This window comes from Ursus americanus, chromosome 11 (assembly GCF_024610735.1).
Source record: "Ursus americanus isolate L20-20 chromosome 11, mUrsAme1.1.p, whole genome shotgun sequence".
Taxonomy (NCBI): Eukaryota; Metazoa; Chordata; class Mammalia; order Carnivora; family Ursidae; genus Ursus; species Ursus americanus.
In genome coordinates, this window is record NC_142137.1 from 68472877 (window position 1) to 68487973 (window position 15097).

The following is a 15097-nucleotide window of genomic DNA, read 5'->3' on the forward strand; positions in this document are numbered from 1 at the left end:
CACATGGAGCACAGAGCCTAACTCTGGGCTGGATCCCACCACCCTGAGATCATGACCTGAACTGAAACCGAGAATCGGATGCTCAACCAATTGAGGTACCAAGGTGCCCTGAGCATTGACATTTTTTAATTGTCTGGTTCAGTTTTCTTGTAGAATGTTCCACAACCTGGATTCAATTGTTTTGTTCTGATTAGATTCAAATTAAGCATCTTAAGTTAAACTTACGTGATATTGTGTACTATGGGGGAAAATTATGGAAGGCTTTGAAATGGACCAAAAATAATATCGAGCAACCTCAATGGAAGGCTAGGCACCATCTAAGCCCCCTGCTGGGGTATCTCCTTCTACGGGGTTTTGTGCCTTTCATTGTCTATGAGCTATTTTAAAACTTTGGAGATTGTAGAATACTGTTGATATGATTCTTGTTTTTAGAAATGCAAATTGTGTCCATTGAATATGCAATTCATTTTTGACTTATGGATATTGACCAATCCTTCATCTATTAGGCAACTTAACTTCAGCATTCCTGACTGTTTATAAATGTGTTGGACTCTCTCTTTGGATTCCCCTTTGAGCCAGTTGTAACATGCTACTGGTTCTTATGTTAATTAATGAGTTAAGTAATATCTTTAACACATGTTCATTTTACATCTGCATCTGAATCATAATTATGTTCTCTTTTAAATGTTACCTTTAGCAGTATTTTTCATTGCATCACTTTAGGATGCAGAAAATATTAGTTTTTCCAAATATTGGTGATAGCAATTCCAATCACTTGATTAAGGTGGTTCTAGCAGATCTTTCCCTTGTAAAGATGTATTTCTCCTTTATTAGGGAAATACACTTTGAGGGTGACACTTTGAGGCAAAGTGAATATTCCAGTTGTAATAATTTTTCACCTGATCGTTTTTAGTATCCCTTGAAGATCTTTGTCTTTATCAATTATAGCAGTGGAGTTGCAAAATATGAACCCTTTCTAGATGCTCACAGTTGGACATCTGAGCTCTCTGAGCCACTACAGCGCTTTCCTTTCTTGTGTTATATTAGTCTTTCAATAGCATGGTGACTAAGCCAGACTCTGACACTGTCTGACTTGGCTCAAACCCAGGCTTTTTCTTACTAGCTGCATGACTGGCAAGTTATTTAATCTCTCTTGCCTCAGTTTCCTTATCTGTAAAAAAGGTGCAATAAAGGTACCTTTTTTATTGGATCGTGTTAGAATTAAATGAGCTAAATCAAAGCACCAGAATGCTACTTTGCACATAATTACCTGCTCAATTAATGTTAGCTATTATTGGGTCATGATTATGTGTATGTCTTTGAATCCCAGATTTGCCACATCTTAAAGTGTCTTTGGATAAGTTACTTAACATCTCTATTTGTTCCTCTTTTATAGTAAGGGTCCAATCTCGTGGTTTCCAGATCCATGCTTAAGTGGTAGCTAGTAGCGTTTGACACGGAGTTAAGCATTAAAGAAAAGATGAGCTGTCACCTCTATAGTCTGTACCTTTTTATTTGCTCTAAGAGTAAATTTTTTGAGTTGAAGACTTCAGATTTTTTACTTTCACACAGTGCGTAGCTCAGAGCCATTCACATAGTGTGGAGTCAACAGAATATTTGAATAGAGGAATTAATAAAGCCTTGTTGGGTGGCACTCACTTCACAGTTACACCTTTGCCTCCTTCACACTCCACGGTCCCATTATCTGTGCTGCCTTTCCTAATGTAGGAAGCCCAGGCTTGGGAAATAGCATTCCCAGGGAAGGTTGTGAGAGGCTCTGCAGGGTGAACGCTGGAACCCGGTGCAGGGCTCCGCGAGCTGATTCCGCAGAGCAGGAAAAGTGGGTTCCCACTCGTCAAGGATCCGAAGCAACGGTGCTTTGTGATGGCATTCACAGCTCGGCACGAAAGTCTGACCCTCTTATTTTCCCCTCCCCGGCCGTAGGTCGAAGTTGAGGTACGGTAACTTGAAGTTGGGAAGCTCCCACACCGCAACCCAGAGCGTGCGCAGACAGAAAGGGAAGCCAGGGTCGGTCCCCGCCGACGGCCGCCGCGGGGACGCAGGCCTGGGCCACGCACCTGCGCCGCACGCCCCGCCGCGCCGCTTCCTGCCCCGCGCGTGCCGCGCTCACGTGACCGGGCCTGGGCGGAGCCGGGGCGGGCGGGGATCACCTGAACAAGGGAGTCATGTGAGCGGGGCGGGGGAGGGGGCGGGACCGGGCGCGGTCACGTGACGCGGTTCCGGGGCCGCCGCCGCCGAGCCCAGCCGAGCCGCGCGCCCCTCAGGCTCCTGCGCCGCTCCCGCTCCTCTCGTGCTCTTCTCCGCCTCTCAGCCTCCAGCTCAGCCTCCGCCCTGGCGGCACGACCATGTCCCGGGCGCGGCCCCCGGCAGCCGCGCGCCGCTAGCCCCGCGCTCGCCGCGCAGCCCGGGCCGGGCGCGATGGGGGCCGCCGCCGGCCGGAGCGCCCACCTGGGGCCCGCGCCCGCTGGTCGCCCGCTGCGCTCCCTGCTCCTGGTGCAGCTGCTGCTGCTCGTCTGGGCCCCGGGAGCCGCGCGGGCCCAGGGCTCCGAGTTCCCCGAGCTGTGCAGGTGGGTGGCCCGCCGGGGCGCAGGCTTCGCTCGCGGTGCCCGGGGCACGCAGCTGGGCTGGGTGGGGGGCGGGGGCGCTCTGGGAGGGGCTGGGCTCCCCGAGTCGCCTTTCGTCCGGGTTTGGGTTCCCTCGGCCCCGAGGGAAAGTTGCCCGGGTGGTGGCGAGGGATGAGAGACCGAGGGGTCGTGCGCGCGCGGGCGGGGGGCACGGGGTACTCGTCTTCCTGGCGCTGGCCCGGGGCGGGGGGGCGCTGCCTGGCCACTTGTGGCTGTCACTAAGTCTGGGGCGGCTTTGTGTGCGAGCAGCCGGACGCCCCGACCCAGCCGGGTGTCACACTGCGGGCGCCCCTCCGCCCAGCTCTTGCCCTCTCACAGCGGTGCGCCCGTGAAAGTTGGAGGACGCAGGAACTACAGCTTTGCTTTGTTCCCACTCCACGTTTTCCTCAAAGTTACACCAGCGGGACTTTGGAGAGGCCCCTTAGTGTAGAAGGACACCGCACAAATGGCCTTAGAGTTGGGGGTGTGTGTTGGTTTCATTTGCTGATTGATTTCCTCCACGTAGGTTTTCCATTTTCTCTTTAAAGTAGCTTTTCTGCAGAAAGTGACTTTTTTTTTTTTTTTTGATTGAGGGAATGGAGGGTGGTCATCCCGTATTGGCTTTCAAGACTTTACCCTTCACTTCTCCGAGCCTAACTTCCTGTCTAGTTGCTCACATGATGTCATTGTCTCCAGGGTGGATTATTCTAGTGGAGCCTTTTGCTCTGGGAATCATGATTGTATAATCGCTAGTCCCATCGAGAGCTGTTAGTGTCTTAACGCTAGCGAGGATAGGAGTCCCAGGGCTGGGGAACTGCCAGTTACGAGAATTTTCTGACCAACCTTTTGTGGACTGTTGAGGATGATGGAAAATCCAGCTTTTATTTATTTTTTGAACTTTGGTAAAAAGGAAGTAGGATGAAGAGTTCAGAAAGACCAGTGAACTGGCGCTAGCAAGTTACATCTCAAAATGAAGTTGAGCCCGCTTTGAGCTGAACTTTGAGTTTGTGGTGGGGTTTATTGGGATTCTTAGTTTTCCTTTGTATCAGACAGACATGGTCTAATTCCTGCCCCTGAGTTTAGAACTTGCAGATAATCAGTTTCCTAAGGAGAGCAAGACTGAGCTCACAATAGAAATTCTTTACAAGGTCCACGTTCTTTATTTCTTTTCCCTTTTTGGGGAGGAGGGAGGAAGGCAGGCTGGAGAGTTTACTGCACATTAGTTTATAGGTTAGTTGGCTGCCCTAAGATACATATTACATAGTAGTGAGCATGGTACACAGAAAAGGGGGTCACAGAGAAGGGGGTCAACTTCTGCTAGGTCAGGCTGCAGCTAACATTCAAAGGAGGAGATTTTGGAATAATGGCTGCTGTGACCAGCCCTATCTGGAGAAATGAACTCAGCTGGGCTAGTGGTATTGAAGTCTTGGTCCTGTTAGCAAATTGGAATTTATTTTTTAATAGTTAAGGTTAAAGTTGGCTTTGACGGCAGAAACATACAAGTGACTGATGCGGGGGTGGGGGGCCCTTAGTTTCGAGTCCTCACAGCATCTTGAATCTGAATCTGCATTTGTTAACCTTGTTTTCGAGTGGAACATGGCCTCTGGGTCCAGTAGGAAATGGCCTTTGTATCTTCAACTTCAGAAATGCTAGAGAGTGCTCTAGGGTAATATGCATTGTTAGTGTGACAAATGTGTCCTCTGCAGTCTTAGAATATCTTTAAAATTTAGAATATCTTTAAAGTTGGCGTGTTTACTTTTTCTTCCAGATTTCCTTAGGACAGCAAATCTCCCCGTCCATTCAGGGGTGGGCTTGCACCCATTTCTTTTCCCTGTCTGTTAGTGCTCTGCGGTTTTGTGTTGAGACTTCTCCAGAGCTGTGCTCTAATCTCGACTTTAAACTCGCTATTCCGCCAAATGAAATTCTTCCTGTTTGTTTCTGTTTTAAGTGAATACCTTGGCTTAAATACTTGTTAAGACTTTTTTGGGGAGAGTGTCAAAAATCTGTGTACTTTCATGAGATAATGCTGGCTAAAATTCCTTAATTCTAGCATGTATTTGAAGAACAGCATGTATTTTAATTCGAGCTGATAATTTTTTAAATCCAGTATCCCAAGTTCTACTTAGTATTACCAAAGCAGGATGTGTTAAGCTGCCTTTTTATTCTATCTCTGGGAGTGTGTTTGTCTGAAATGTGAATAACCTACCCAGATCCCCCACTCCCCCAGGAGGATGAAAAGCACTTTACAAGTGTTACTGTTTGTGTAGCTTGGTCAAGTGGCAGCAGACCCCAGGTAGACATCCCCAGTAGACACAAGGATCACATCCCAAATATTTGTAAATTGCTGGTTTGTAACACAGAACATAATTTTTCCATTGAAAATTGTCTCGTTCGCTGTGGTTTGGTGCCTAGGGCAGTCACCAGAAACCCATCATCCATGCCGCAGTTTTGGAGTGCCCGGACACTGTACAGCTTTAACTAGAGCCCTGCTAGTTAAATTCTCATTGTCTGTCAATAAAAGAGTTGGGTCCTAGGAAGCAACTTCTCTCATACCCAGCTCTCTAGAACCAAAGAGGGTACTTTTTATCTGCGGTCCCTAAGAACTAACAGGAGGGAAGTCGAGTCTGCTTCAGGGCTGCCTGCAGGTCACTTGGGGAGGCCCCTAGGTGAGGGCAAAGCTGAGGGCCAGCTGTGGCCCTGCTCTCTCCTGGGGTAAGGAGGTGGCAGGGATGTGGTTCCCGGTGCAGTTAGTTATTGGGAGGGGTGAAGGAAACAGCGGAGGACTGTTTTAGCCTTAAGTACATTTGTGCACATGGAGGAGAGAACAGGTCTCTGTGGGTCGTGCACTAAAAAATAGGGACGAAAAAAGCGGGGTTTCCCAAGTGCATCTGGCTGTACGGAGTTGTTGATGTGCCGCTTCTTAGAGCGACTTAATCGTATGTTTCCTAAGACTCGAGATGATTGCAGTGCCAGGTGAGTCCTGTGCTGGAGAAGTTGGTGGATTCTTCGTCACTCAGCTGTTTTGGGAGGTGGTGTGCTAGTGGAAAGAACGAGTTTCCTGAGGCCAGTGTGACTGGCTATGGGTCTGGCATAGACAGAGGTCCCGAGGGAGGAGGAGTGTTAGTGCTGGTGAGGAATGTCTGGAGGTCAGTGGGGCTGGAACAGTGAAAGCAAGTGGGGGAAGGGCAGAAGCCAGGCCATGCAAAGTCATCAAAAGTCACCAGAAGTCACCAAAATGCTCTCTGCTCGTCAGTAGCCTTACTCATCACTGGGTGACTTACACTTTGGAAACTACCATTTTACGTCATATGCAGTAGATGAGTTTCCATTTTGTTTAGGTGTTAACATCCTTAGAGGTCTTAACAGTTGGTACTAGTATAAAATAATGCATTGGGCTGCTTGATTTAAGTAAAGTACTTTATAATTTATTCAGAACAAGCTTTCCCCCAGTTGTTTGGGTACAAATGCTGGAAAGTTTTTATTATATCAAGAACAAGAGAATAATGAAGCCAGCTGGGAGTTGAGGTTGGTTTAGTTGCTGTCTCTAAGGAGATTTTTTTCCCTGCGATTTTTCTGAAGGAACAATGCTTATATGCTTAATTTGGGCCACATATTAAACCTGGACCACATCCATTTGTGTGTGTACATTTCTTGCAATGACAAGTGCATGTAGAAGCCCAAGGTTGTTAATTATGGGTACATTAGATCTTCATGCATTAATTCTTAGAACAGTGTCCTGACAAATTCCCAGGAAATTAGTTCCTGAAGGGATTTCATATCTTTTATCAGTGTTTCATAGAAGGATTTTTTTAAAAGATGGAGTTGAGAAAAATAATTCTGATGTTCTCATCTTTATTTTGATCTCAGCATGTAAAACTGTATTGTGTAGTGTCTCGGAACTGGGACTTAGTGGCAGAAAGTAGCTCATTACTTTGCAGGTAACATTCTTTTTCTTCTTCTCCTTCTCCTTTTCCTTCCCTTTTGTTGTCCCAGCCCTGGGGCTCTCTCTCTTGGCAATGCCCCCACTTGTCATTGATGGTGTATGAGAAGGTGGAAGTAGCTGAGATTGGGTATACCTGTGGGTCCTTTGTGCCTTCCTCATAGCTGACTCATGACCATTGAGGGACAGAAGCCTGAATTTATGCTGATAGCATTTCCTCATCTTTAATCCTGACAGGGTGACATAGGATTCATTTATTCCCCAATAATTTCTTAAGCAGAGGGACAGTCGGGAGGGGCCGGAGCTGGAATTGGAGACAGCACGAATGGAATGGCACGTTGTTGGAATCCCAGAAGACTGCTGGCCATGACTGCTCTCCCTAGGGAGGCAGCAACCATGCACACCCTTCTCCCGTTATTTTTGTTAGTTTTAAATAGTGTCATCTTAGGTTTGATTTTCTCTTTAATCTAAAAATAATCTAGATGTTAACTAGTTTTTGGCTATTTACGAATAAAGCTGTTGAGTATTTGCACACACGATTTTGTGTGGACTTGTGCATTCCTTTTTTTCTTGAGTAGGTATGGAGGAGTGGAATTGTTCATTGAATATGGTGAGCATGTAACTATGGGGGCTGTCAAATTATTCAGAAGTGGATGTCCATTTTACATTCCGACCAGCGGTATATGAGAGTTTCAGTTCTATGTCCTTGTCAACACTTGGTCTTATCAGTCTTTTTGATTTTAACCATTCTAGTGGGGTTGTAGTGGCATCTCAGTGTGGTCTTAATTTCCATATCCCTGACTCATGATGTTGAATATCTTTTCATGTATTCATTGGACTGCCTAATGATGTTGAACATCTTCCATGTGTTTATTGACCATTTGGACAGCCTTCAGTAATGTCTATTAAAACCAGTCTTTTGTCATCCCCTCCCAATTCTTTTGGGGAGGGATCATCTTAATGAGTTTTAAGAGCTCTTTATGTGTTCTGAGTACAAGTTCTTTCTTACGTATGTGTAATGTGTACTATGAATATTTTTTCCCAGTCTTTGGCTTGCCTGTTCATTTTTTTAATATGTACTTTGATCAACAGATACTTTTAAATTTTGATGAACTTGTTTATCTTTTTTTTTTTTTTTTAATGGGTTGTGCTTTCTGTAGCTTAAGAAATCTTTACTTATGTTAAGGTTTCTTGGCCTCAGCCCTCTTGACATTTAGGCTGGGTAATTCTCTGTTGTGGGGGCTGTCTTGTGCATGGAGGATGTTAAATTGCATCCTGGCCTCCACCCATTAGATGCCAGAAGAGAACCCCCTTCTCCCACCCCAGTTGTGACCAAACAGACATTTGAAATGACCCTGGTGGACAAAATTACCTCCAGTTGAGAACCATTGGTCAACTCAAAGGTCAAACAGATTTTCTCTTATGGTTGTCTAGAAGTTTTATAGTTTTAACTTTTATGTTTAGCCACATGATCAATTTTTTGGGTTAATTTTTATATATGATGTGAGGAGAGGCTGAAAGTTTATTTTTTCAGGAATATATCTAGTTGTGTTTACTAACAGTTTATGTAGGATGCTTATAGTTGTTTTTAAGTGAGATTGGACTGTAATTTTCTTTGGCATGCTGTTCTTGGCTGAGTTTAGCATCAAGAATATGTTTGCTTTGTGGGAAAAGCTAGGTAGCTTTTAGTGTTTTATATGCTGTGGAACAGTTTTGTATAAGATGGGTGTTTTCCTGAAATTTTGGTAGCTCTCACCAGTAAAACTCTCTGGGCCTGGTGTTTTTGAGAAGGTAGAGTACAGTGGAGGGGGAGTTTTGCTTATGGTTTCAGTTTTACCTTCTTTATGTGTCTAGTCAGATTTTCTAGTTTTCCTTGAGCCAGTTTACCAGAATTCTATATTTTCTAGACAATTGTCATATTAATTTTGCATTCATGTATAAATATATAGTGTGCTACTCTTAAATTTTTGAAAAGACTCTTTGTATCTGCAGGTAAATTTTAAAGAAGTTCTGATGCTCGTGCATTTTTGTCTTCATATTCAGTAAAGATTTAGCTATCCTTTTTCCCAGCTCTATCACTGTGTATTTTCAATTTTATTAATTTCTGCTGTCTCTGAGTAGCTTAGTCGAAAAGCTTAGATCTTTTATTTTGCATCATTTTACATAATACATGAGATGATTTTAAAGCTATATGTTTCTTTGTTCCAAGGACTGTACCATTCAGAGCTTTGTTACATAGTTTTTTATCCTTAAATTCTAAATGGTTTCTTTCAGCACCCAGAAGTTCTGACTGTTTCAACTTCCTGAACCCGCTAGTTTTTTAGAATCGTTTTCCCCTAGGTGAATGGCTCTCCACCCTCCACCCCCATTGTGGCTAGTGAATGGGGTGGAATTTATTGACATTTCCCTTGTGGCCTAGCACCTGCTCAAGTTGGGAGTGTTACTGTGTTTGGAAAAACTGTTCTCTGTTTGGGTCAAATTTTCTGTAATTGCGCTGTTCAGCTTTTCTTTATTGTAACTTATTCTTTGTCCCGCTTGACTTGTCTTTACTACGTTGTATCTGGCTACCACTTAGAGTCCCAGAAGAAATACTTGTCTCCCGTCTCTCCCAGCTTAGCCCTTCTGTTGCTCGTGAGGTCTTAAACTTTTCTGTTGTTGTTGTTTTTAAGTTTTTTTTTCAACATGGTCTCCAGTTGATGTAGCGTCACAGCTGCCTGTGAACCCATCTTCGTGGCTGTGCCACAGCTTTCGTCATTCCCAGGAAGACAGGCTGTAAAGCTCTGCTCCGATTGTTCTATTAATTCTCATTCCTTGGGCCCGGTTTCTTTTGTTGGGAGTTTGTCCTCGTTTTCATGGCGTTGGCGCCCTTTTGGTGACTGGTGATTCTTGATTGTGGTCTTGGCGGTAAGTGTCCTTTTGGACATTTGTCGCCTGTCCTGGTGCAGCAGCTGTGCAGGGTAGGGCTGGAAGCACTTGGCTCTAAATGGTTTCCGGGGAGGTTGGGGGATGGGCGAGGCAGGGCCTCTGGCTGATGGGTCTCTGCATCTGCTCTTCGAATATCGGAACTTTACTGCCCTTACAGGTGTCACCCCCAGCCTGTGCCTGCCAGGAGAAAGCTGATAAACCTGAATTGATTGTGGTTGGCCAAGTGCGGTGTGTCCTGCCTGCAGCTGGAGACAGGAGAGCTGGAGTACTGAGTTGGCTCTGGCAAATCTCCTTTCTCTGGATCTCAGTTCCCTCCACGAGAGAGGGCAGTGGCTGTCCTGGGTTTAAATTTGGACCCCTCCCTTTATTAGTTATTAGGTCTCAGGCCAGTTACTGGTCCTAGGCCTTAATTTCCTTTTGTGTCAAATCAGAGCACTAGTCAAATTTTTAGGGTTGGTTTGAGGATTCAGATGCATTTCAGTGCCTGTCCCGTCCTTAGTGTTCATAAACAGTGGTGGCGGTGGTGATTACTTTCTGTCTGTAAGTTAGACTAGTTGCTGCATTATCTTCGTGATATTTTTAGCCTGTTACTCTGCACCCCCTGGGTTCTCTCTTAGTGCCTTGGGGTTTCTGCCTCAACCAGAGAGTGTTGCTACTTTAGCCGTTTTCTACATTGGCACTCCACCGAAAGAGTCTCTTTGAGAAAGTAACGTTTCCATCGTTTGAAAAAGTTTAGAAACCACTGGACCGTGTGATTCTCAGGGTCCATTTTGCGTCCAAAAGTCTGTGGTTCTGAGGTATGCATCCTTCAGGATTCCTTCAGTTGTGAGTTGCAGAAAGCCCAACTCAAATTCCCTCAAACAAGGAGGAGCTTGATGATAGGAGGTGTCGGCTTTGGGCGGATGCCAGATGCCATATGTCAGGCCGGCCCTGGGCCCCTTCCTGCAGTTTTCTTGGCGCTTGTCTTCCTTCCCGGGGTGGCTGCAGTTCCACCGTCCAGGGAGAGAGAGAGTCTCCTTGTTCATCTCCTGTTGGGGCTAAGAAGCCCTGGCTGACTTCTGCGTGCGTGTCAGTGGTCAGCAGGGGCCCCTTCTTTGCCCTCCCTGGGCTTCCCTGGCTGGGGGCGGGGTGCTGGATTCCAGGCTGTGTCGGAGGTGGAACAGGGCGCCAGAAGGCAGGCCAGGGGTGGGGGGGATGGCCGTGCAAGCGCTTCCTCAGCTCCCCCGTGCTGCCGCACTTCAGCAGCTGCTGGCGAGGATTTTGAGGTGCCCAAAGCCCTGTGTCATCTGCCTATTTTCGTCTCTCTGTTAGCCAGTGCAGGGGGCAGGTCGGTGTGAACCCTTCGCAGCGGGGGCGGGGAGAGTGCCGGTCGCTCCAGTCCCGTGAGCATGAAACTTGCCCTTCAGAACAGCTAGAGACCTTCCGTGGGATTCTTCTGTTAGCCCGCGCTCTTAGATGCGCTGGGGCAACTGTCCTTCAGTAAAGGGGCGTAGGACAGCTTCCTGGGGTGGAGGGAGCAGATCCTGACAAGCCTTATGGTTCTCAGCGGGCAAGGAGAGTTGGAGGAAATTAGAGAGATCTTGAAGGTGTGACTCTTAGTTTTGCTTTAAGGTATGGAGGCAAAGACTGTGGGCTGTGGGAACAGCACAAAGTGGCCTTTGAAATCTGGTTGCTTGTGGGCAGCCTGGGAAGAAAGCTTAGGAGCCTTCTTTTCTATCAGCGCCTTTGTGCAGGAATGCTGTCAACATTCCACACGCGTGTGTGCGCAGGGAGCCCGCTCAGGAGGAGCTGCGCCGCTGGATTCTGTGTGTAAAATTCATTTGTTGCCGTCTGTAGGTTCCGCACTCTGAAACCAGTTACACTTGGTGCAGTGATACTTTGTACTGAAAACAAAAAACTCCCCTGACACTCCAGCTCTTTGCCCCTGGTCTGGAAATAGAAAACCAAACCACCAGAATGGAAGTGCTGAAGAAGTGGATTCCTAGAAGTGACAGGGGTGCGTCTCCACTGAGTCACCCGCATTGTGCCTCTGAGCTCCTTCGCCCGCCGTGCGCTGTACATGTGTTCCTCACCACAGACAAAGTGAGAAGCCACGGTGGTTCTCTTTTCTGTCTTTGTAGAGTTGGCCTTTGGTTGACACTGAGGGTGGGAAGAGCTGTGGGCGGGGCCCCTTTTTAAGGAAGGGTGCATTCCTCCAAGGCCTTTCTGTAAGATGACGTACAAGCAGAGACCTCGAAGGAGGTGTCTCATACTGGGGACCACGTATCACATGCTCTGGCAGGGAGCTCACTCATGTGGCTAGGACATGGCAGAGGGGCCGTTGTGGCTGGAGCAGGAGGAGTGGCTGAGGGAACAGAAGGAGAGGGCCGGAGGGAAGATGGAGAAGCAGCTGGGGGCCAGGTCCCATAGGCCATTATAGTGACTCTGGCTTTTATGCCAGGGGAGGTGGGAGCCCTGGGAGGATTTTGAACAGAGGAGTGACATAGGGTGGGGGTGGCCAAAGGGGAAAGCTGGGACTTTTTGATAGACCAGGTAAGAAGTTACAGTAGAGTGGACCAGGGTCGTAGCAAGTGGTGTGGTGAAGAGTGGTCAAAATGGGATATTTTGAAGGTGGAGCTGATGGACTTTCTGATTTAGTCTGTGTAATTGGAGTTGCTGTTTTCAGAGATGGGGAGAACTATGGGGAGGGCAGGTTTGGGGGAGAGAGGGAGCTCGGTGTGGCCATGTTGATGTTGAGATGCATTGTAGCATCTGAGTGGTGAGGTCGAGCGGGCAGCCGGAGCTGTGCCTGGCTCTCGGTTGAGGGCAGTGCCTCGGGCTGGGAGTGTCAGTTTGGGAGCTGCTGTTGCGTAGCTGGAAAGCACTGGAGTGAGTACTTAGGGAGCGGAGGAGGCCAAGTCTGAGGGACCCTGTTTTTAGAGGTCTGCCGGATGCCGGGGAACCCGTAGGGGAAGCTGATGAAGAGCTGCCAGGGAGATGGGACAAGAACCAAGAGAGCACAGTGTTCTAGAAGCCCAGGGAAGGCCCAGTTGTAGGAAGAAAGTGGTTGGGTGTGTCAAACGTGGGGCACGGAGAACCACGAGGACCGAGAAGTGACCAGTGGATTTGGCCGTGCAGAGGTCTTCAGTGATGGCGACACAGGTTTTGGTGGAGAGGCGGGTGAAAGCCCAGTTGGCTTTGAGGGAACGTGAGAGCATAGGATGGCTATGCTGTGTTTGCTGTAAAGGGATCAGGGTCATGGGTGGGTGCTGCGCTGGCGTGTGGGGTCAAGGGGGAGTGTTGTAAAAAGCAGGATCTCTTACAACAGGTTGGTACGCTGAAGGGAGTGATCCAGCCCAGAGAGAAAGATTGGTGATCCGGGGTGAAGGGACAGACGGAAGGAGAAGAGAGGACACAAACCCCGGGTGCTGTCCCCAGGTAGGGGACAGTTCTGGCAGCCAGGGCACCACGAAGGGCGGGCCTTAGTGAGGGGAGTGTGTGAGGACGGTGCAGGTAGACTGGTAGATTTGATGGAAATGCGGAAGTTTCTGTTCTAATTTCTGTAGTGAACCAAGAAGCAGGATATCTGCTGAGGGTAGCAGTTTAGCAAATGGCCGCCTTTTCTCTTCAGGTCACGTTTCGGTTGGTGACGCTTCTCCTGTGGCCATGTCGTGGAGGTACATGTGCTCTAAGGCAGGACAGGCCTCTTTCAAGTGCCGGCTTCGCCACTTTCTCAGCTTGTGACAGAAGGCAAGGTCACGGACCTCAGAGGGCTGTCATTCTGTGTCTGAAGTGGGGACAGCACCTACCTGGAGAGGTTGGGTGAAGTTGAGGGACAGTGTTTGCAGATCATTCAGCAAAAGTGCGGGGCACAGAGTTGCCCAGCAGATGTTTCCCTTATTCTTCAGAAAAGCTCTTGAGGATGAGGTGAGATAATGCCGTTCTTTTGAAATGAATTCATGAAGGTGAGACCTGGCCTGGCACTAAAGAGTGCCCTGTGTGTGTGTGTGTTTCCTGTTCCCAGCTGGTGTTAGGTTTTGCTGAGCTGTAGGTGCCAGCCTGACATTTGACCCCAGCATCTTCAGAGCAGAGACTTCTCTCCTGTGTCAACCGCACCGGCCTGGTGAAGACTGGGCACCGGATGGCAGCCTCGTCGTTGTCGCGCGGCTGAGCGGACCGCCCAGCAGCTAGGAGGGCAGACCTTCCCTGATGGTTCGGTCTCTGAAGGAATGGCACTGGGGCTGGGAGGTTTTTCTGGGACACCGGTGACAGCTTACGAGGGGACTGAGCATTATGTCTTGAATTCTGTGCCGTGGGCTGCTGGGTTGGCTTTAAAAGCAGTTGAATTCAGGCATCCGTATAATTAAGGAGGTTTAGCCTGGAATCCATCTTCTCTTTATGCTTATGAGGAACAGAGTCTGTGAACATCCAGGTAATTTACTCTGATTTTTAAAAACTCACAGAGGGTTTAGGGTTGAAGTACGGGCCTGCATCCTGATACCGTAGGGTTGACCCGAGCAAAAGTGCCACAGGCGGAGCAGAGGAAGGACAGGCGGTCCTTTTTGAGAGTTTTGCATTGTGCGGGGGGCCATTGCCAGTTCACTAAGAATTCCACACCTTGCACTGCAATGGAGCCTCCTTAGGAAGGGTGTGTCCGGTCCTCTTGCCCCTGCTCCTCTGCCGGAGTTCCAGATTCGTCAGGCCTCTGTTCTGGTGGCAGCTGGTGGCTACATGGCCCAGGCGTGGGTAGGCCCAAAGTGGCTGTCTTGTCCTGAGAGATCCCAGGAGGCAGCAGGTGTTCGCATGCGTGTCTCTGTGTGTGTGTGTGTGTGTGTGTCCTGGGCGCCCCCGGCCCCCAGTCTCTGTCTTGAGTTCTCCCAGGTCTGTGGAGATGGCCCAAGACAGGGGCCTGCCCCCTCCACTTCCTGGCCAGTGTTACGTGACATTCCTTTAGGAGGCTCTAAGCCAATGTACCTTTTTTTTTTGGTAAACTCCATATTTAAGCAGCCTGAAGCCTTCTGTTGATCAGATGAAAGCCTTAACTCCGAGTCCCTCAAAAGTTCCAACGTTCCTGGTCGTGCTTTTCCTCACAGTGACTTTGTGCAGCAGCCGAGTTTCACAGATGAGGAAGTCGGGGATCGGGAGATGAAGCGTGTCCCACACAGCGGGTCAGGGTGGGGCGGGAGTCGGAGCCATGGCTGGGGGCTCCTTCCACTTGCTGTGGCACCTTTCCGAGTGAAGCTCACCCCCCTCTCTGTTTCACATGACCTCTGTGAGTCACTCGTCGTGCTGGTTTTAAAACTTCACTGGGCCACCCCCTTGCCCACCCCCGGCTCCTTCAGCCCTGGTGCGGACTTAGAGCCTTGCTTCCAGCAGACCCCTGTCTAGCCACCTGGCTTCTTGCTCCCAGACCCTGCGTAGCCACCCGGGAAAACCAAAAACTAATGTCTGGCACTTTCTTGCTTTTTTTTTTTGGTTCAGGCCCCATATCTTTATCCACAGCTTTGTGGGTTTGTTAGAATAGGAAGTGAAGTACTTCCTATATAAGCTTTTGCCATGCTGTGTCAAACTCATGTGTCCCCTGGCCTTGAGACCAGGGTGCAGATTTATCATGCCCAATCGGATCCTT

The 15097-nt window shown here is 48.4% G+C and overlaps 1 protein-coding gene across 1 annotated transcript in view; it reads left to right on the forward strand.

The window, feature by feature from the left end:
• The first annotated feature begins 2221 nt into the window (after positions 1-2221).
• Positions 2222-15097, forward strand: part of IGF2R (insulin like growth factor 2 receptor) — a 97997-nt gene continuing 85121 nt past the window's right edge. Inside the window, exon 1 of the mRNA XM_045805486.2 lies at positions 2222-2588. Within this exon, the coding sequence (XP_045661442.2) occupies positions 2440-2588 (149 nt within the window). The 5' untranslated portion in view covers positions 2222-2439. The remainder of the gene's footprint in view (positions 2589-15097) is intronic.